This window comes from Bradysia coprophila, assembly GCF_014529535.1.
Source record: "Bradysia coprophila strain Holo2 chromosome X unlocalized genomic scaffold, BU_Bcop_v1 contig_39, whole genome shotgun sequence".
NCBI classification, from domain to species: domain Eukaryota; kingdom Metazoa; phylum Arthropoda; class Insecta; order Diptera; family Sciaridae; genus Bradysia; species Bradysia coprophila.
The window spans coordinates 3435455-3459432 of NW_023503329.1; the positions used below are offsets into that span (position 1 = coordinate 3435455).

The 23978-nt window shown below is 34.0% G+C and overlaps 1 protein-coding gene across 2 annotated transcripts in view; it reads left to right on the forward strand.

Moving 5' to 3' along the window:
* LOC119069847 overlaps positions 1–23978 on the forward strand; it is a 45155-nt gene that overhangs the window by 8963 nt on the left and 12214 nt on the right. For both annotated transcript variants that reach the window (XM_037174017.1, XM_037174020.1), the window contains exons 2-3: positions 3893–4028; positions 16521–16567. In XM_037174017.1, the coding sequence (XP_037029912.1) occupies positions 3893–4028; positions 16521–16567 (183 nt within the window). The remainder of the gene's footprint in view (positions 1–3892; positions 4029–16520; positions 16568–23978) is intronic.

The window sequence follows — 23978 nt, forward strand, 5'->3', positions numbered from 1 at the left end:
AACGCGTGGATTCCCATCAATGCATTTGCTATTAAGATTGAGTAATATTTATTACGTGATCATTTCAGCCATAACAGGTCGACAACTGTTCCCTGTCCCCTTCCACCGATTTTCCTATACCAATCAATCCCGTTCAAAACGGCTAAAAGAAAACAATGTCGAAATTGTAGATGGTATAGAACTGTCGAGAACGTTACACGGGCATTATTATTATTTGTTGTCACGTGTACTGTCGTCATTTGAAAATTGACTATTTTTAAGTATAAAAACGTTAATTCAATTAGGCATAGCGAAAAAAGTGTCGATTTTCCGATTAAAAACAATTGATCCATACCATTCCATTCCTACGGTATCCTCTCGTCGATCCCACATAATGTATAATTAATGAAATAAACTTTTTTTATTACCTGTCTTTTGTCTCCACAAGTCTACAGCGGAGGACTTTTATGAGCCCTAACGCTGTTCCATTATGTTAAGTAAAATATTACTTTCATCATTATTTTTCTGCTTTGTTCTAAACATTCCCAACCAGTTTATTGATTAACATTGTAACTGACATTATAATTGACATTGTTCGTATGCCCGCTGTTAATGTATTAAGAAAAGCCCTCGTATATTCAATGGTCATGATGTTTTATGATTGCGTTTGCGTTCCAAAGTAAAAGTGCTTTCAGCCCAGAGAGATGAGTGGCTAGTGAAAATTGAAAGGGAAATATATTAAATTCCCTTTGAATTTAATTGGTGGTGGTGACGCTATTAAAACGCGAATATTAATTAAGAAGTGTACACCACACTCGATTAGTTTTGATTGTGTTGACTTTGACTCGATATCATTGGAGCGGAAATCTAACCAACCTTTGCTGATTACACCTTCTATAGACAGATATGCTCATTGTTCTCATAATTTTTATGTTGGATTACTATAAAGTCAACGTTTTGTTCAGTTAAACCAAAATCGATAATCTAATATCGCATAGTGGGTACGATAAGATTATATAATTTGGCTTACGGTGCTGTGTTCTATTGTGGCAATATAATTATCGCATTTCCATAATCAAATTAAAATTCGTTGGAGGAAAATTGGTCATATGAATCTGATTGCTAGTCTATGTGGTTTACCAGATTGGGCAGAAATTAAAGAATTCCAGAGAGCAATCAGAATCTTACATTGGGGTTCATCTAAAGTCAAAATGGATAGGGGTTCCACACTTCTTAAAGGGACTGAATGGACTGAATTGTATGGGATTAAGTAAGATAAACACTCTCGATGTGGTCGAATGGTTATTTACGCATCTGTTGTGGAAAGTAGATTTTACAATTTCACTTTGTTCGGGCTACAACTCGGGAAATTAACTTAAATCTACCGTCGATAACAGACGCGTAAATAACTATTGTTCTTTAAAGGAGCTTTCGGTAATTTTGGTATTAGATCAATCGACAGTACGAAACAAGCTTGGTTTTAGAAGTGATACGTTGTGAGTTTTGTCACAAGTTATATCGTCAATCCAGCGATTTCATTCACATCGCTTAAGTTTTGTGTAAAGGCCATTTGAGCTTTTACCCAAACCTGAAGCGATTGGCCATGCTAGTAAGATCGCTTCCATATAAATGCTTTAGGCTCCTCAGTGCTATTAAAGAGGTTCTGGTTCAATGGCTGCGCAAGTATAGCTACGCTACGAACTTTTAATAAATAGAAACGACAATATTGTAACACCGTGTTTACGGCGTCTTCGGATAGCCAATATAATCTCGAATTTTGTAGTTACCTTTTCACGACCCTCGTTATCCTTATAAAATTGTAACATAGCATTCCATGTGGACACCGAAACAGCTTTTTCCACTATGTGCATCGATGAACATCATTATTTTCAATGAAAGTATAAATCAGGTACCATAAAATTTTTACACCGTTTCAAGGTCATGCTATGCCGTTAGTGTAAATATTAGACAAGTAATATTCTACTACGATATTAGGTGATTCGTTTTGGTCTAATGTCGGCCCAGAGGATATCGAAATTGTGTATACGTACTCATTGTTTATATTATTTTGACGCTTCAATTGTGAGTGCGTTGAAGGTAAATCGCCGTACACCAGTATAAAATCGATGGTTAGGTGAAATGTGTGTTTCTTTGCCTTTGACTTTATTGTTTCATGTCCTTATTAGGACTAGAAATAGACAAAGCTTTGAGTTTCTTTATGAATGCTGCGCAACGGTAACAATAATAATAATTAAAAGAAAATCTTTTTTTGAAAAAGTAAAACCATTAAAGCATGCAAAAATGTGTTACTTTTAAAGATGAAATTTTAAGTCGTCTATATACTCCATATGAGATATGAGTAAGAATTTTCATCATATACCACTTAGCCCACTCATAGTCTATGGTGTCTTATGTGCTGTTGCTATAAAGATTTTTATTGCACCCAATAAAGTATTCCGATGAGGTTTAATACTAGATGTTACACTGTACCAAGCTCGAACTGACCTTACGGTCGAACGTGCGATGAGCGAAGGGCTCTTTGAATTTTTGAATGTACAAAAGGCCTGTTACAAAATGTTCGTCATTCAACGCCCGACAAGCTGTCCGGTCCTGCACCGTACTGCGTCGAAATCGAGACAGTATTATTATCAGTGCTAAAATGTTGCAATTTATAAATATTGGCTTTAATCAATGCTAGATTGGAATCGCTAATTGGCTCTAATTGTCGAGTAAAACGAAAACGTTTGAATTACAAAACAATGAAACACTCTACTGAAACACTGTAAGTGAAACCCGTTGCATTTACTGGCGTAGGATGATTGTATTTCAGTGGAACGACGAAATAGTTTTCCAACAGATTGTGGGAGTTTTTGTGTTTTCGTGTAATCACATTCTCAGTCGTAGAATCGTTTGTTGCGGTCCTTTTAAATTATTAGGCTCGGTACTCAGCACTAAGTGATTTGAAGTGAAAATACATTTACTCGTCTTTAGATATAGCGACAACATTGACGTACATTTTCTGTTGAAATTTCATTCCACTTTCAGCACTATTGTGTAGCGCTGTTGTGGTTTGAGTGCATGAAGAAAATATTTATGCTTAGTCGTCGCATTGTAATTTAATTAAATTAAAACTGAGCTAAACTTCAGCAAATCCTAAACTGTAAGTGTTTTTAAAATTCATGATCCGAAAATCTCTTGACAAATTTAGAATTACAAAAATTTGCGAAGAAATGTATGTCACACTGTCACAACAGTATAATAGTGGTGCATTACACTATAAGCAATCGAAACATTATTATGGCTTTAACTCTGTATATTTACGTAATATAGATAAAATGTGTGGCATTTGTACTGAACAACACAAAACGAAGAATTTAATTTATATTTTCCAGCAGCATTGAAGGTAGGAAGGTATTAAACTATACATTTACGGTAACGAGACTTTGTGAACGTATAACATACTAAACTACTGGAGGGCGGTCGTTCGTTTTATTGCTTGTCCTTACAATATATTTTTTATGGCGAAATCTTATTTAGCTTTATGAAAAACTTTGAAATTATTATAGTTTCCACCGATCGTTCTATCTTCATACTGTTCTTTACTTTTTTATATATAATGTTGGCAGTTTATTGGACATCGTTGTGTAGATTGTTTTCAATGATTTAGCTCTCTTCAATTTAATTTTGTTTTCCCTCCTTTCTGTAAAATAATAAAAATTTCTTTTTCAGAAATATTACGAATTTTATTGAGCTAAACATAAATATACTTACCATAAAGAGCGTTTCACAAATTGTACTTACTTACTGAATGGAATGTGAAAAGTTTGCTTTTTCTTTGTAGCAAAACATTTTATTATTTTCAATTTAGCGAAAGCATTGCTTCTCTATTACAAAAATGGTTTAAATATTTCAGATGCTTTCCAACACATCAACATCATCCGGAAGTTTACTTCTGCTTATTGGAATTCTTGCATTTTCTTTGTCATCGTTTGTTTGTGTGACAGCGGCCCCAAGGCCAAACGACGCACGAGATGCAGCGAATAAATTGAGTAAGTTTTGAAGTACAACTTTTTTAGTTGGAGCAGAAACATTATAAAAACTCTGCTCACTTTACATGACTATCAAATTGAACTTTATATTAACTGTCCGATGAGGCTTCTTTTTGTATAGCAAACTTCAATAACACGACTCCAGTTACAACCATCGATATAATAAACTGTAGATAATGAGACACGAAGAACGAAATTTCGGAAATATAGCACGCATGCAAGTGCAAAAAATACGAATCACAACACAAAACGAAGAGAAAAAGGAAATTGAGAAATACAGAGTTTCAATTATTTTCAATTATTTGTATGACATTATTTCGCGCGCTTTCTCAAAAAGTAAGTTATGTTACACATACATCCATGTGATTTTTCCGCATAAAGTTGCTTTGACATTACTTATCTACCCTATGTTATATCGATGGTTACAACGAATGACAATTGTTATTATATCTGGGTATTGCTATATTTTGGTCGTTGTACATCACATTAACTAAAATAAAGTCTTAGCGTCGGTCGTTAGGGAGGTATACAACAAAACTGTGACTCAAATGTTATTAAGGTATAGGGAAAAAACGCAGACATGGGGAAAGTGACTCTGAAACACTAGAGAAAAAACATGCGTCTTTTATGAATGACGGTTTGCAATCTTACTTTACCACTGGCAAATGGATATCATCAACGGTGTTTTATTGTGATTCAGAAGATAGTTTAAGATAACTTTACATCGTTGCATTCGCTCCGGTTTGTTTTAGCATTAAACTTTTTGAAACAAATAATTTCCCTGAAAGTTTCTTCGTCAGATACTGTAAGCAAATTAGTGTGAATCGGTCGTCATACAACGAAGTAATGACTCATTTTACGATGGATACAGTGAGTAACAGTATGTATAGGCGATGTGTGAATTTCTCTCAGATGATATTCAATCTTCGTTAGCTAAATTGCATTGAAATTTTCGAATATGATTACTCACTTCTCAGAGCAAAATAAATTTCAACGCTTCCAACATGCACAGGCCTACGTCAAAGTTTCCATTTTGATTATTTTTGTGCATTTACGGCACGAGTTCACGTAAGTGAACGATTTAATGAAAAAGTGAACCGAAAAGTAACTTTCAAGGCTTAAGATTAAGTGTCCACTTCACTCAACAAAAAGTACTCCGTGAGAGAGCAAGCTGTCAAATAAACAAAGAAAAAATTGAAAAAAAATCAATTTTGTCCCTCACACGGGGTACTTTTTTGGTAAGAGGAAACTAAGCATTATGAAAATGACACTGCGTTAGAAAGTATTAAGCGCTTTCCATTTTGAATTTCGACCGCACTTACGGCAATTAGAACAATGAGAAATTTGTCAACTGATACATTTTAGAAAAGGTTATGCCATCCGTTATCGACAACAAAGACAATATGAAAAGGTTCAAGCTTTTATATCGAAAATTTAGTTAAATTAGCGAAGCAGTTAAAAAATTGAAGTACTAGATTTTAACCTCGATATTGTGATACGTGTGCGTTGTTTGCGTTCATAGTGTTTTAATCTTGTACAAAACGCTGTAATATATCGACCGTATTGTTACAACATTCTTTCCAAACAGCAACTATTAGATTGTATACTCTTTTGAAATATAGTTTTGTCAGTGCTGAAAAAAACACCTGATCAACCGTTGTTAAAGGCATAGGAGCCCTTATAAGTATGGTAGCGATTGTAGCCTGATACTGATGGATTCACATTACATAACGAAGTACAATGAAACGTTTTCGGTTAACAAGAAAGGGATCACATAAACATTCATAAAACACTTTCCAGTTCCGCTAAACGTATAGTGCCTTCAATTAGTTAGAGCATATTATAATACAAGGTGTACGCATACGTAAAGTACATATAACAAAACACATCTAGCTAATTGAGACTTATTTTCTGTTGTGAAAATACACTTTATAAATTAAGTTAATGTGGATGTAATATCCTACCTATACAGTGATTGTTAATGGTACTGGTACATATAACGCGAAAACTTCGCATTTCATTTTCTTGTATCAGCACGACAATTTAATTTATTACACAGAGAGGAAACGCGGAAAAAGTATACAAATTTGGGTCAATGTTATGCATAAGTCGAATAAAGCCCATTAATGTATACAATACATGGTAGGTATCCTTTTTGGTATTTTATGTTTGAAATACATTTCCTTTCGCAAATTATGTTTGTGCCGAGAAACAAAAAAAAAGAAGAAAAAAGAAAATCGCCGGGAAGGAAGCTTTTTGGGGTTGGTGTCGGCAAAACTTTTATTTAATTTCACTCGAAATTTTAAACATGAAAAAGATGTAAAACGAAAAGAAACTTGTGGCAGAAGTGTTAATGCTTTACAATTCTGTCAAACCTTAAAAATTGTTGTTTTTTTTCTGTCTGAAACTCTCCTCGTAATCTGCTCTCATCCCGAGTTATACTTGATTCGATTCATGATACAATTAATCTAACCCGTAAATTGAAACAAATTGAAAATATAAATGAGATTTTGTACTTTCTGCTATTGGTGCTGGCGGCTATTTGAGGTTCAATATTTTATTCGACATTCGTTTTAGAATTAAATTATACAAATTTCTGTGTGCTCTCGCTTCTTTTATCGAATAAGTAATTTATGTACATTTTCCACTTTCGACCAAAATGTGTTTCTGAACCAAATTATTAAAAAAAACAATTTTTGGTTTATACACGACCAGAGTTTCGAAATTAAGAGCTGTAAAACATGCACGGAAAATCAGTAAAATCTACCAACAAATCTCGTCTTATCTTCTGCGAATAATAATGCTTTTCTATGAATTATTAATTTCGGTGAAATTTCTGTCTTCCTTTGCACATAAATTTATGTTTTTGTTCCACAAAAAAGTGTGAAGATTTACGAGATATTGCATTGCATTTGCATAGATATTACGGCATAGATTATAGCGATATCAACACAACACGATTTCCAATTATAATTTATGCCGATGCATTGCTCGCACTGGTTAAAATCTTACCAAGGCAGTACTTTTTGCACCCCTTTGGCGGGAAGGATACACAAAGTATTGGAATTTTGCGAGGGACTGTAAAATGGTAACTGGTAAGAAGTGTAACTAGTGATGAAATTTAATTCAAGAGTGAGAATAACTTTTGAGGAACTGTATTTCTCGAATGGTTCGATCAGACGTTTAATATACAATATGAATATAAGGCGAGGGATGTCGCCACACAAAATAACAATCTGCAAACCATTACATAGTGTATTTTTCGAAGACCGCCGGAAACGGGTTTAGCATCAGTCCAATTAGTTTCTGTTCGCGGGACATGCAGCGAGTAATAGTTGTTTTCATCAAAAGGAGAGAAACCACGAATTTACAGTATACGTGTGAATCCGTATGTCGAGACGCAACATACATACGTATGCAAAAATAATTCTCGTGGCATACGAATTCACACACATACTGTGATTGAGTATGTTCTCTCCATATGATGAACAAAATTTTACACGCTTTTTGATACGAAAAACAGAAATAACAAAAAGAGCAAAAGAAAGTGAGAGAGTTAGCTCCGCCTTCGTATACATCAATTCAAAACAGGTCGCATGCGAGTAAAACATCATCTATATCCCTAGACCTGTTTACAAGGTCTGCTCAGAGAGAACTAAAAAACTATGGTTTCCGATAACTTTCGGCGCGTGATTTCGTCTGTTTTCGTATCATGAAGGATGTAAATGTAATTATCAATTGATGGTAATCATTCAACGAATTAATGTCGACTAAACTTTGTATGTATAACCACATCCTTTTACCATTACACGTAATTATTGTTGACATTTACTTGACATTGTGTGCAGTTTCTGTGAATTTATTTAGCTAATGATCAAAACTTAAATTTCTGTTATTTAATTTCGTGCGAAACATTCGTATATAATTCCGTATCTGTAATTCCACTTTATTACTCACAGTTGTTCGTCAAGAAGGTGAGGAAACAACTGGTAGCGCAGTTGCTTCATGAGGAACTTACCAGGGAGGCAAGCTCACGAACCTCGTGCGGAATCCTCCCCACGCTTCAATTCTAATTTAATCTAATCTTGTGATCTTCCATAAAGTTTTCGTTCTTAGAATTCATAAAGTAATTAGATATTGACTGAAGACAGTTCAATACAAAATACAAACATACGGAATTCGTATTACGGATCGAGTTCCACTCTGAGTGGATTATGATAAACAGGCAAAAGATCTAATTATTAACCCAAAACCATTCCATTTTCTGGAAGAAAAAATGATTCAGGGTCGTTCTTCGACAAGAAAACGCTCGATTTTGCAATTTGTTTTTCCTATCGAGAAAATCAATTTTTATGGAATTCTGTTGGAATTCTTCATTTGAAAAACCATAACCTTAGCCCTTATATAGGTCCAGACAAATTATTCAAAACACTCGTAAATGTCTGTAACTTAATCGTCAATGCTGCATACATAAGTAAAATATGTATTCATTCAACATTTTTATTGTGCCGATGTTAAAATCCCATGGTAATGTGCCTAAATAGGTAAAACATTTTCGGAAACATTTTTTTTGTGTAAACATTTTTCTTCATAACAAAAGTTGCGTATTTCATAGATTGACTGACAGTTAATTTATTTTCGAATGAAATTTATTATATTTAGATTAAATCAGGGAGCGTCTGTAGCTGAGGCTCTATTTATATGTATACATGGTTTTAATATACATTGCCAGAGGGAAATATTCGTAAAAATTCAGTCTACCATCGTTGAACCTATGTAGTGAAGTTCAATCGAGAGCTTTGGAGTCTTATTTAGCTGTGGAAAAACTTCATTTAAATGATGGGATTAGTAAAACGGAGGTTTAAGAAGGTTTCAGAAGAGTCAATTGTTTCTTTGTTAATCAATTATGCAATTCATTTTGTTGGTCTTCAAAAAATGTTTTTATTAGCTCTGATACTAGTGCAATTTTAGTTTGTAACGAGAACTGTGTCGCCCACAGTCGGTAGAGTCGCGGAGAGCTCCGACTTATATTGGGATCGGCAGAAGGACTAATTCTAAGAAATTTAGCAAAAGAATTATTAACCTGTAACATCTGGTCCCGCAACTGTCATCAAAAGTCGAAAGATCACGATTTTCAATGGGAGATATCTCATCTCGGAGACTGTAACAGACTGAAATAAAACAGGCAGAAGCGGTTCATTTTTGAAACGTCAAATAAGGGACCTAATACACTGTAAGTGAACTCAAATGTCATGGGAACGAATTCATAGTTTTGTGTATCTTTAGATTTTTTATATGAAAAAAGTAATAAACGATGTGGAATGAGAATAGAAGCTCCAATTTCTGAAAGAAATTATTTAATTTCCTATTAAATATCTACCTGCAAAAAACTGTATGAAAATCAAAATTTTCACTTTAAATTGGTTGCATGAAACTTTTCAAACTATCATGCAATTAACTACTGTGAATGGATGTTGAGAGTTCGTTCTAATTATTATCGTAAACACACGTCAGTGCGCGTTATAATGTCTGATGCATAGAAAACTGATTGTGTGGTCGGTTTAAATAATATTACACTTAAGATGTTTACGTTGTTATTATGGTTGTACGTTATAGATTGGGAGATCACGTATTTCTTATTCCGCAAGGACTCTTAAACAACTACAGTACGTCTAGTGTTTAACAGGAAATTAATTTTGAAATTTTATTTGAAGTGATGGGTCACTTCTGATTTTAATTGGATTTTTCCTAGTTAGTCCATTTAGTTCCAAGAGTGCGATGTAAGACCCTTGACCAATTTTGGAATAAAAATGGACCTTCTAAAATGTCACATTTGAATGATTTCAAACCCTGTCCCGACTAGCTCAAAAATGGAAATTGGTACCATTGATCACCACACTTATAGCAATTATCTTGTCCGAAATATATATGCGTTAATGTTTGAGTGACCAAGTTTCAACACAAATATTGTAAATGACATATTCACGCAATGTGGAGGAATTTTAATTGGGGTTGCTACTTCTATGGACGGATGAGGCGCGGAAAAGAGTTTGGTCTCCCGGTCTGCTTCGTTGCACCAACAAAAAAAAAGTTTCAGAAACTTCAGAGATTGAACGATAATCATGTGAAATTTTTACCATTCCAATGTGGCCATGTAACACCGTGTTCCATTTATAAAAATATTTTTTCCATCCAAAAGTTTGCTCCTTATCCCAACTTTATAGAAAGTGTTAAGCGTTTGGCAAAGTTTCTTTCTTTCTCTTTTTTCCTTTTTAATAAAAATGTTTTCGCCTCAAGTTTTCTCCTTCTTTCTTACCCGAAACCATATCCAAGGAAACAACTCCAACATATCATCGTGTCGCTCCATTATTGCATTTTTCGATTTCCACTTCACAGACCGATATATCGATGTTCTGAACGATGTCAAAGGATATTATTTTGAAATTGTAGTTTTCTTGACAACGTCATCATTTTCTCTACTATAAATAAATATCAGTTCAAATACTGGAGAACGTTAATCTTGAAAAATAACGAAAGCAAACGAATTTTCCGCAGGTTGAACAGCGTTTATTTACAAGCTGAAAGAATCACTGAAAACAATAGTATTGAATAGGGAGGGAAGCCAACTAAGTGATCATCATCTCTTATTGATATTTTAACCGACTCACTCCATTGCCCGTATTACCTCGTTGGCTTCTCGTATTTTATCTGAAACGTACGTTTAAGTAGATCTGAAAAAAAGCCTTGACAATTAACTGTTAGATTTTGCTCAAGTGCATGTGCATTGTTCGACTTAATTTTGCATTTCGTGTCAATCAAGAGCTGGATTTTCCATTTCCCAGCCTTAATTTTTCATCCACATCCCTTCAATATGGACATCACCCTCATCAGTCATTTCGCATAACCCCAAACACCTCGGAGCGTATGAGTAAAAGTTAGTGCTATGAAAATGAGATGTTTGAAAAAAAGATGTCCAAAGTTTTGCCTTCGTTTAGTTAATTCTTCCCCATAACAATTTTCAACAAAACTTTTTCCAATTTAAACTAATAAAATCGACCACTCGAAAGGTGTTACTTTTTTTTCAAAAAGTCAATACGAATCAGAAAATATTTGCATTTTCCCGTTTTCTTTCCTCATCTTTTCCTCGTCTTTTATTATATATAGTTATACTATTATGCCACTGCCGTCAACACAGACATTATTATGAGAAAAAAAGAGAAAGGTCGGTGTTCAATCGAACTTAATTCGATTAGTGCAAAGTCATTTCACATAAAATTTGTGTTATTTACCGCGTTTTCTACCGTGTGTTTGTGTTTCATATATTAGAGAACTTTAGCAAATCACACAATAACGACAAAACCAATAATTTCCAACAATAACGAAAACGATATTGACACGGAAAAATTTTATCATTGTGAATGAGGCGGGATGGGTAAATATGTTCACAAATCATGGTGTGTTATGTGGTGGCAGAATTCAAACTTCTTTCATTTTGTGTTTAAAATTTTTGAATCCGATTGATCTGACAATTTCAAATGAAAGTCACACAGAAGATATAAACGTTTCATGTGAAAATGATAAATTTATATGAATCTCTCGATAGACCAGCGTTGACAATAAGTGAATTTCGAATTTTTATGAATAAATTCTAGTTTTAGTCTTCACAAGTTGTCAAGGATTTACTTTGAATTAGCATCTCCTACTAAGGAGAACTTATAAATATAAAATTGAATCCATGTGAAATAAAATCGCTGATTTAGCCTATCGGTTTAATCAATGGGAATTTTTGAAAAAAAAGAAAGACAAACGAGAGGAAAAAGCACTAGTCTTCAGTTTTAGGACGTGTGCTGAGAAAATCACTTTTCTGTTGAGGTAGAAACAACGATTTATGCACAGGACAACCGAAATAGACAAACGCCCAAATGAATCAAGACTCGAATTTATGCTCCAGTAGATCCAGTAATCCAGTATAGCTCCAGCAATCCAGTATATTTGAGTATATCCACTATATTGTCTATAAATGTGTTGACAGAATCGTCATATCGTTGATTGTTTATTTAATTTAGAATTTTTGTCTACAACGTGTGTCTCTGAACATACATAGATTTATTGAAATCTGTAGACTAGAACATTCTGAAGCTAGTGGAAATGAGATGGAAAAATTAGCTTGCCTTTTGACGACACAATTTACAGAACAAGTTGTGCTGTGGTGAGCATAACCTCACAAACAGCACGTGGAGCACATGCTCACCCGAAACACATTTTTTTCGGGTAACTCCCTTTACCATTCAAATAGACACGTTGTAGACAAAAATTCTAAATTTGTAAGTTGACTCAAAATTTCTAGTTGTAAGACAATTATTATTGAGAGTCAAAAATTGCGCAACCAATCAGAGGATGCGATTTTATATTTGTCTCAAGTGGTTTATGAAACAACAGCATCAGACAAATATAAAATCGCACCCTCTGATTGGTTGCGCAATTTTTGACTCTCAATAATAATTGTCTTACAACTGGAAATTTTGAGCCATAAATAAGAAGTTAAATAAGATTGTCCACATAACAGATTTTTATGTAATTACACCCGCTACTCGTAAAATTCACCAGCACTGCAAATGAGGTATCAATGGAAAGCTTACAACTAGCATATTAGGGTCACATTAAGCGTCATCAGTACCAGCCCAGACCTGTCAAAAGTTCACACAGATTTTGAAAATTTTTGTTGTACATTTTTTACAACATCTATCAATGAATCTAATGAAACTAGACATTCCCCGAAAGTAGTTGAAGTCAGCTTTCCAATGAGCCCACTCTCACCCGGAACGATCTCCAAAAAATTAGGTTAAAAATACCCTTTTTCCATCTTCGGATATCTTCAGCCAGGAACCAAGTGTAGCTCGAGACTGTGTGATGCCTGTTTTGAGGTCTACTGGCAAAGACCTTTCAAACCATGTGTATATTCATCCCAGACGAAATAATAGCACTTTTTCACTGCTATTATTTCACCTAGGTAGATAAATTTTTTAAAGCTCAATATCTGCTTTTAAGATAGTTGTCCGGTGCACAAATTATATTTTTCTACTTCAATTTAATTTCTGTTAAAGTACTTCATAAGTATTTTGAATTCTGCCACCACATAACACGCCATGATTTGTGAACATATTTACCCATCCCGCCTCATTCACAATGATACAATTTTTCCGTGTCAATATCGTTTTCGTTATTGTTGGAAATTATTGGTTTTGTCGTTATTGTGTGATTTGCTAAAGTTCTCTATTTATCGACTGAATTCAAAAGAAACCGACCGTAAATTTGAGGATTTAAAATCAGCGATTGATGTGCGCACTCAATGTTTAATACCCCACATCACAATTGGTTCGGAAAGATTACATGTTCATTTTCTTGACACTTTTGCCATTTTAACCCGCATCCATCATATTTTAGGTTTTTTTTTTGCGAATACTTCATTTAACTGACGAAATTTGTCAATTTTTAAGAGACAACACTACCGGGAAAAAGATTAATGTTATGACACAAAATAGTCTGAATTTTTGATTTCGAAATATTTTAGGTCATGGAAATTCAGCATACACATTGAAAGAATGGGAAGAGTATTTATATCGACACTTAATGAAAGTGAATGATAAAAGTGTATTTTAGAACGTGAGCAAGACGTGATGCAACAACGCGATAAGAAGAAACATCTTAGAGTTTTAAACAACTCGTGATTTATCTTCCGCAATCCTCTAAAAGTTGGAAAGTAATCGTTAAACTCCTTGATATAATTTAATGGTTGTGTCGTGTCGATTTAGATTTTCTTTGCATAGACATAATACCTTCTTAGCATCTTGTAACGAAAAAGTTGAAATATTGTGAGTTTCGTTATTTAACCATCAGTCAAAAAACTTCGAGCACCTTCTCTCTCGCTATATGTAATGTCAGATGCGAATCGGAACTAGATGCGTATTGTACAGTTGGTGAATACAGCGGAAATGCTTAATTAACAACTAGCTGTGTAATTGTCAAAAAAAGCCGTTGGCCGAGTGTTACAATACACCTTGTGTGTCTAAGAGAGCAGCATACGACGTTTTTTTACAACAAATTCATCTAAAGTTTACTGTCTTCGGCCTTTGCACATTATGATGCTGAGGTTCATAACTAGGCAACACAGCTCAATTGCAATATAAAAAAAAGTTGTTCGAGTGTTTAGGGAATTTTTTCTCTTTCATACTATTAGAACTAGATCAAGGACTTCACTGGCCATGACCACCAACCATTTTTTTTTTTATTTCGTCCGACTGGAGCAGTGGGAGCAAACTAATTACACCGACATCGGTGTACTTTCCAAAGGTTTTAAATTGTTGCTTATTTCGGATGGGTTTAATTTTCTATTAAAATTCTAATCCCAAAGAGTTCCAAGTATGAAAAATATCCATGCAAAATTCTAATTCATGGAGGTATTCATATGGAATTCTTATTCATAGCGGCTAAACTGGATGATTGTGTAAAATGTATATTATGTAAAAATAAATTCCATAATTTCTGGTTTGTGAATACTTTGTGGCTTGTGGATGAACGATTATAAAAGTGGTTGGAATATGGAATATTTATAAGGAAATGGGTGGGTTTGCGTTATTCGCGCATGAAATGATACATCAAAAAAAATATTCGATTGGTGTCTCATTTGAACGAAATACCGAGTTTTAAAGTGACCACAACCAACCACCCGATTATCTTGCAACGCAATTGATGTTCTTTGCCCAGAAAATTTTCCAATCAATTTTACGCCATATATTCCACTCAGTCAATGCCATTGTTTTATTCCAATATTTTCAAATTCCAACGAAACCAACCATGGTGTTTTATATTTTGTTGATAAACAGAATCTAGAATTCCGAATGGGATACGTTTCCATAAATATACGGAGCCGACAGACAAAACCAATGTAGAGTGAGACGAAGAGAGGATATGGTTGCGTTTAGATTGTGTTCAAAAGTGGTCGGAATTCAAAATGGATAATGTATGTTCAACCGCTTACAAAAACGTTTCCTTAAGCTATTTACCGCTATTTACCCGAAATTTATGCCTCGATGCCTTTGAAACCGATACAATTTTACATTGGGATTTATATTGCGAATCGTGTTTTTTTTTATATAAACATAAGAGGAGACGTACAATATCCATCTATTTGCCGCATAATTTAAAATTGATGTGTTCGTAATATACGTAACATAAAGCAATCTGTTTTCTACCTGTTATTTGTAAAACGTATGTCATATAAAAGCGTATCTAAATTTATATTATGACGATATCCGAAAGCGTGAAAGAATTCGCTTCAAAGCATTCGTCACGTTAAATTGAGCTATATGGCATATATGGATCATTCCATGAAGTATAGGTAAGATTTTGTATGGAAATGTCGATTTATGTTTATCATTTCACGAAATTTATCGGTTTTTCCATTCATTTTAAGCGAAACGATCGTCAACCATTTCCGACACACTAGAAACAGAACTTCGTTCCCAACTCATGCGCAATACGTTTTTAGCGAACTTGATTCCAGATCCTAAGAGTAATCACTCTAAGTCCAGAACCATTTAAAAAAAGAACCTTTTAGCAGGCGTTAGGACAAGTACTATTGTAAGACTTAAAGCGATAATATTTTCTGACTTCTGCCATCAGTAAAGGTTCTCATCCAATATTCCATATTTTACACACAATAATTTTTGGTTAAACTCGAGTCAACTTGAAAATATCTGCGTCTGAACTGACCTGAATTTATCTAAAATCAAAAAATCACTAAGAGTTCAGGTAAATGAGGTCAGAATTCAGGTATACCTTAGAAAATCCCAGCTATACCTGAAATCTGACCTGATTTACCTGAACTTTTTTGATTTTCAGGTCAATCTCACCCAGTCCTACTAACATTTTATTTTTCCCATCTGCGACATCAAACAACACCAATTTTATAGTCCGTATAGCGAAATATGCTATAAAAGGTACGTAAGAAGTTACCATAAATGCACTTTTAATAATGTTGGTTAACGTTATATGGAAATAATAGTGAATGTGGCTACTAATGAATTATTGTGCAAAATCGTTATTGGTACGAAAAGTTGTAAAATCTAGTTTTCGTGTGAATTTTATTAAAGCGAGACGAACCGAGTTTGATAAAATTAGACGAAGACGTTTCTTTTCATTCATTATCGCGAGTTATGTCAACAATTATAATTTTAAAATTGAACCATGTTACAACGTACATATTTTCTTGAACACAATTTATTTCGATTCAGCCCATACTGGCCTGACTTAATTACGGCCGTTGTGGTTCTTTTCACTACGGGGATTTAATCAATTTTCGTAGATTCAAGTAAAACATTTACAATATCTTTGATGGGTCCTGTTATAGTTATTCTTTTGAAGTAGCAACTGAACTAATATATACACCTTTATAGAAGAACCGGAAGCAATAAAATGATTTTAAATTTTCAGATTTGTCGCCACCGAATGAAACCAGTGACGTTGGAGGCTCAACTCAGGTAAATAGATAAAAAATACTTCTAGATGCTTCTAGTCATTCGAAAGAACTTAAATGGAATTTACCGCCACTTATCGACTTAATTTAATTTGAATATTAATTTCCCATTAAATTTTCCTCACTTTGAGGCTCTATATCTATATATAGTGAGTGTAAATATAATTAAATATATTTCTCGTGTAATAAATCAATTGTTACAGAGGTAATTATCTAAATGTTAGTCCCTTTATTCAATGTGTGAAATAATTGGTGTTAATTTGATGAAAGGTTAATAATCAAACTTTACTTTGTTAGAAAGGGGTTCAAACGGCTTGCCTTTTTTTTGCTGTACATAGGATGCCGAGACTCTCCTTAAGTTTATTTAGTGTTGAATTAATACTTTGATTAACATTTTATGATGGGACTTTCGAATGATTGATGAGAAATGTGCTTTTTGAATAATTGAGTAGATGGTGTAGTTATTAGGTAACAGGGACTAAAAAAATAGTCACCCTTATACTCATGTTACGCCTTTGTTTTAGACCGGAGTAATATGAAATCCATATTAGTTGAACGGAATGTTTGATTTGATTTATTTAGATACGTCACTAACAGCCTTTTACGGCCAATAACAAATTCAGTCTGGACCACCGGCTTATGTGACTACCGAATCACACCTCAATGTATGCAATTACTTTCTGACGAAAGTCGTGTGTACCTCGCTTAAATAAATGTAGGCTACACATGTGTACACAAATGTATTTGGGCTACGTCATGCGAGTCAGTCAGTGTGTACACCGTTGCATCAAACAGACTTTAACCCCTCAAATCATGAAGCCTGACTGAACTTCAGGACGTTACCAAAGCGATGTAATAGCTAAAATCCAATGTGAAATTGTCTCACACAGGAATCGAGCCCGGATCAGTTAGGTTGAAGTCTTATACGTAACACCTGAGTCATCCCGCCTGTAACAATACAACGATCTTTGTTACACGATCTTACTTATTACGATTTTTCACGCAACCCTTCAGAATCAGATCGATTTTCCGTATTTTTGTTCACATAGTAAGTAACTCAATCAATCGTATTATATGAAAGTTTGGTTGGCCTGTAGAGGCGTCACATTTTTTTCAGTACTTCATTCCTTACGCTATATTTTTAGGTGACATTAACTTCACTCTGGTAAATATCTATGAAATGTCATAGCCATGAAGTTGCTTTACAAGAAATAGATCGCTGACATTGACCAAATATATACTAGAAATTTACGAAAATTTATTACCTTTGAGCTTTTGTTTCCGAACATCATTCCCTATTGCACCTACTGCGAAAATTGTAGTTTTCGGTTTTCCCAGAATGCTATGGGACGTGACGAAAGTACGTAGTTGCAAAAGGATGAAACCTACTGTTTGCAGAAAAAAAAACAAATCGATTTTTTCATACGAATTTCAATTCCTATAAAAAAAAGTCTGCTTGCAAAATCGCATTGTGTTGGCGGAGAATATTATTTACAAAAAATACTTTGATTACACACACCCGGAGCTATTTTTATTAAATATCAAAAATATTTTATTTACTTAATTTGGAATTTAATATTTCGCTTCGATTCCAATTAAAATTCAGACAAATATTGTATTGCGGTGAGACCACTGAAGCGTATTCTCCGGAATTAAGTTACAGTTTTTTAAATTTATAAAATTAATTGAGATTTGATGCAAAGTGCAATAGTTATTTACATAATTATTGATGACGCAGTAAAAATTCGACTTGTCGTGTGAAGTTTGTTGTCAGAGGCGAAGTCGATTCATATGTTTTCGTTTCATTTTCATTGATCTGAGGCGTAGCCGAGGTCAGTAAACACACAAAATAAAAATTTCCGAGTTATCGAATGGTTATACAAGCTGAGTAGAATTTGTGTCACATTTATTCTATGTTTCAAGGATCTTTTAAAATTAGCGCGGCAAAAAGAATCCTTAGAAAATAGTTATTTACATAACAAGGGATAAAAAGTTGAAAAGTAGATTTTTTGTGAGAATTTTGTGTTGAAAAGTACGGTTGTCGACGCATGTAGAATGTAAAAAATAAGTTCACAAAATAATTTCTTTGAAGGAATGAAAAATACAAGTAATTAAAATGGGAATACAACATTGCAGGAGAATTATATTTAAAAAAAAATAAAGTAATTTCTAATAAAATACAACAAAATGCACCAGAGAGAGTGAAGTATAAGTGTAAAATACAACCGAGTGTTTTAATTAAAAAAAGAAAAATATTCAACGTGAAACATGAATACAAAATTGTATTTTAATGCCGCAAAGGTGAAGGCCGAAGCTTTGTGTTCACAAGAGTTTTAAATTTTCGTAAGTTTTTTTTTCTGTTTTACATTTTAATGCACCGACATAAATTTGATCCAATATGGTAGAACGAATTTTATTAATGAATAGATTAAAATACATTATGCGGTCTTTTATCAGTCAAGCTAGCGAACTTTCATCTTGTCTGATTTCTGTTTAAGTTTGCTTCACATATTTTAGGAGTCCTCTTGTAAAATCACACTGCGGTTGAGGAATTTTGCGCCGTGTCATTCACAAACTGACATTTTCCTTATACAAAATGGGTCATTTTGTCAATTATTGACTCTTCAAAATATCCAAGGTACTGAAAAAATAGGTTAAGACACTTCTGAGTTTTCAAGAAGGCGGGTGAAATCAAGGTTCTGAAAGAACAGGTTAAGACACCCACGAAGGCGGGTGACACCGAAATCGGAAATTTGTTACGTTACTTTTTTCATATAAACTTCGTAGCCGCTGAACTCAATTTGTGTGTCACCGCCTTCGTGATCAACTCAGAGTTGTCTTAACCTAGTTCTTTCAAACCTTGGGTGAAAATTTTGACATTTTAGAAATGTATTGTTAAACACACTCAATACAGATTGTGTGAAATGTCGACTTGATATTGGAACCACCGCCTATTGTTCGTTGTCTTTTTAAATAAAATTTTTCTTCAAGTTTTCTTTTCATACAATCTATAAAAAGTGTGTTAAACAATACATTTCTAAATTGTCAAAATTTGTGTTTCACCCCCCCTTCGTAAGTGACTTAACCTGTTCTTTCAGAACTTTGAAAATATCATAGATTGTGGAAATTGTTATCGTCCCTACCGCAACGATGGCGCAGCCTCCGAGTCCGTCTTTTAAGCTCCAAAATTTAAAAGAGAAATCGTTTGTTAAGAAATTTAAATTTTCGATCCATTGTCCATGAAAATATTGTTCGTGTGAAAGTAGAGAAGTGACCGACTTGGCGACAGCGTCAATCATTGAGAGTCCCGTGAAATAGTGCTTAAATTCAAAATCTATTGCGAAAAAAGCAGCGTTACAATACTTAATTGCACAAAGAAACTCTTCCCACAACGAAAAAAGTCCTTAAACCCCGTAGTTCAATAACTACGTTTTCCGAGTCATTCATCTCGATTTTCTTTTCTTTTCATGTAAATGAAACGGTTTGAATTTTTCACAGAAACGAAAGACATCACTCGCAAATCTAAAATAATCGTTTCCATTTTCTGCAAAAAAAAAATCATAAAGATTGAAGAGGCTTCGTGGAATGCTATACAAAGCAAAGCACTTAGTCCCACATCAATTAAAGTAAACATAAACCAAAAGGGAAACACTCTTATCCGTTCGTAAAAAGATTTTTTTTACTCTTGCTTCGTACTCCCTTTTTCATAAGATGCAACCACATCACCAAAATGACTATGTTGTCAATATGTTACCATTTTGATGCCCCACATATATTTATACAGAAATATATAACGAAAAGAAAAAGTAGTAATGAACATAAATGATGATGGGGCTTTCTTTTTTTTATATATTATTTGTATCTAATCCCAACTGCCAGATGGATCCGATATAATAAATAATAATAAATACATGTGTTCACTTTGTAACGAACGTTTAATATTGAATACGCGCGCCGCGCCGTACTCTCGAGAAAAAAAAAGTTAAATAGAAAAATCACGTTTCCCATGAACTTATGTTTGTTAAAGTGAGCCAGAAGTGCACAGCATGAAATGAACATGATACTGAAATTGGTTTTTATGTTCGAGAAAATTAGAAAAACGTGTTTCTGCTTGAGCCATCAAATTAACATTTACAACATTTCTTTAAGCATATATTTACCAGAATTTATAATATGACAAAATATGGTGGAATTCTAAGCACGATAAAGCAGTGATTGTTTTCGGTCAAACTAAAACTGCGAGGGCAATGAAAAATCTGCAAAATGCTGTTGGTTTCAATGACATAAAAATTGGGATAGACAGGAATTACGTAGCCGAAGCAAAAGAAAACTGAGTATAGTATACATTTGAGACACACACACTTAAACATTCCAATTCACGCCGTAAGTGCGGTCGAAATTCAAAATTTTTCTCACGTAAGAGCTCGTTCAGAAACGGAAATTCTTTTACTGGAGTTGCTCAGTTAATTTAACTTTGTAGCGCTTTTCTTCACGATGTATTTTGGTCGTGAAGAAAGTGAGAACTGTCATGAGAGGCGTTCGTATTATTTGTTGTGTACAACAAACAAATATTTTTATTTGATGTTGCGGTAAGTATGTGATGTGATACTTTTGATGGTAAATATGTGAATTTTTTGACAAACATACATCTCTACGTGGAAAGTGGACATTTTATTGAAGTAATTGTTTTGTATGTAAAGCTGATTTAACGACAATGTTCCTGAACGATAGGTGTCAAAACAGCGCAGTTAATTTAACTTTGCTCAAGTTTCACCGAGAATTTTTCGTTTCTGAACGAGCTCTAAGTCTTTCTAACGCAGCGTCATTTTCATAGAAGGGGGTTGAAATGTATTTTTCGGTTCACTTTTCATCGACTCGTTCACATCAGGAAAGATGTGTCTTATTTTTGAGTTGTCAAAGTTAGCTGTCAAATATGTCAATAATTCCAAAATAATAAAGATTCGAGAGAAAGAGGTTTCACTGAAAAATCAGCGACATTCTGAAGAAACAGCGAGTTCCTGAAATAGCGGTGTGTAATTGCCGTTTTTTAACATTTTGTAAAATGGTATATTCTTTGTACCTAATTTTAAAGTGGAGAGAACAAATGACAAATTCCTGAAGAAAAGGTGAGTTCATGAAGAACCTCTTTTTCAAGAATTCGCCGTTTTTTCGTAAAGGAACACATTTTTCTATATCCTACTGCGCGGAAAGAAACGCACTCACTTGCTGTGGGATCAACATAAAGCATAGCAACTCTTACTAAATTTTCTGCAAGGTTCTGAAAGAACAGGTTAAGACACTTACGAAGGCGGGTGAAACACAAATGTTGACAATTGGTCAAACACACTCATTTAAGATTGTACGAAAAGAAAAATTAAAGAAAAAAAAATATTTTCATCAAGTTGACGTTTTACAAAATCTGAGATGAGGGTGTTTAACAAAACTCGCAGAAGTGTCTTAACATGTTCTTAAAAAAAGATTTAAAATTATTTAATACTGTAAAAAATTGTCATGTTGAGCCCTTGCGATATTTATTACTGTCCCTAGAATTGGTTTTAACTTTTATTTTCGCAAGTACTCATAAAAATACTTCTGATAGACAGGTTTGTATGAAAATCCAACATAACGACAAAAAAATCATTGGGCTTTCATACAAGTTCAAATTTTCAACGGTTAAAAATTATTTTTATAAAGAATCCCAACAAAAATCTCTTCGAGAAAAGTGTGACTCAGTCTTTGAAATACAATTTCTAAAATGAATGATATCGCTAGAGTTGACGCTTTCAGATTCGTTACGCAAAAATTAAATTTTACACCCAATTAGTTCAAACAAGCTGGCTTAGGTTTTCTCACACACTCAGTCGTTTTAGAAGTGTAGTCAACACTGCTTTTTATAACAGTTTACAGTTTTAATTCAAAAATTTTACGAAAATCGAAAATTTGACGAAATTCGAAAATTTGACGAAATTCGAAAATTTGACGAAATTTGACGAAATTCGAAAATTTGACGGAATTCGAAAATTTGACAAAATTTGACGAAATTCGAAATTTTGACGAAATTTGACGAAATTCGAAAATTTTACGAAATTTGAAAATTTGACGAAAATCGAAAATTTGACGAAATTCCAAAATCTGACGAAATTCAGAAAATTTGACGAAAGTAATTCTCTATCTGCCACCATTCAAGAAATATCTCCAAAACCCCAATTGACCCACCCATTTCCAACTTTCGACATTTTTCATAAATGCCCCTCTGTTCTACTCGTAAAACTCTGAGACTTTGCCGAAGAAAGTAATTCTTTATCTGTCACCATTCAAGAAATACCTCTAAAAACATAATTGACCCACCCATTTCCAACTTTCGACATTTTTCACATATGCCCCTCTGTTCTACTCGTAAAACTCTGAGACTTTGCCGAAGAAAGTAATTCTCTATCTCTCATAACCCAAAAAAATATTAGTCCTTTCATCCTACGCTCGAGTAGCTCAAAATTTGGTCACTCTAATCACTCTAGCTCAAACGAATCTGCTCCGATTTTTTTAATTATTTTTTTGTTCGAATCGTGTTACGAATACCTTTCATTTGATGGGTCGCACGCCTCTGTAGGTTTCAATACAGCTAAGCTACAGCCGAAAACGCGTTCCCGACCCTCGAAAACCACACTCAGAAACCACTTCGAGGCCAATAAAACAAAATTCTGGTTTTTCCTGGGGTAATGGCGTATCACAATTTCATTTTTATGCCCACCCTGAGGTTCCTGCAAAATTTCATGGAGATTGGCTGACTAGTTTCCGAGATCGTCCGTCGATAGATAGATAGATAGATAGAAACATACAGAGTAAGTTGAAAGATTTTGATTGTTTGGGAAAAGTCAATTTGGTGTATTTTCTATGAAAAGTGCAAATTTCAAAACGATGTATCTCCGGTAATTTTAAAGCTACATAGTCGAGTGATAGCTCGTTTTGCTCGTATTAGAAGCGCGAATAAGATAGAATAGGATTTGTGGTGATACAGACCAAAGGAAAGAAACTTAAATTCTCGCCTAATATAGTTGCCGCGTCTCAAAAAAATTTCTTCGTTCTTTTTTTGGAAGTTAGACTGCGTCAAGTCCTCCGCTAACGCTCCGGACATGATTCCAACTGTACGATATACAGTCATGAGAAGCTTCTGAAAGATTTCAACTTTCCCAAAAAAAATCTTTCAAGTTTACTTTTCATACAACATGCAATGAGTGCGATTAATTGATGACGCCCGCCCTCGTGGGTGTCTTAACCTGTTCTTTCAGAACCTTGTGAAAATTCAACTTGAAGAAAATGTTTTTTTTTTCTTTGTTGAAACTGTGATGTAAGCTATCTTGCGTAAATGTCGTTATTTTTCTTGTGTCAAGATTATAGCCCACACGAAAATAATTTTC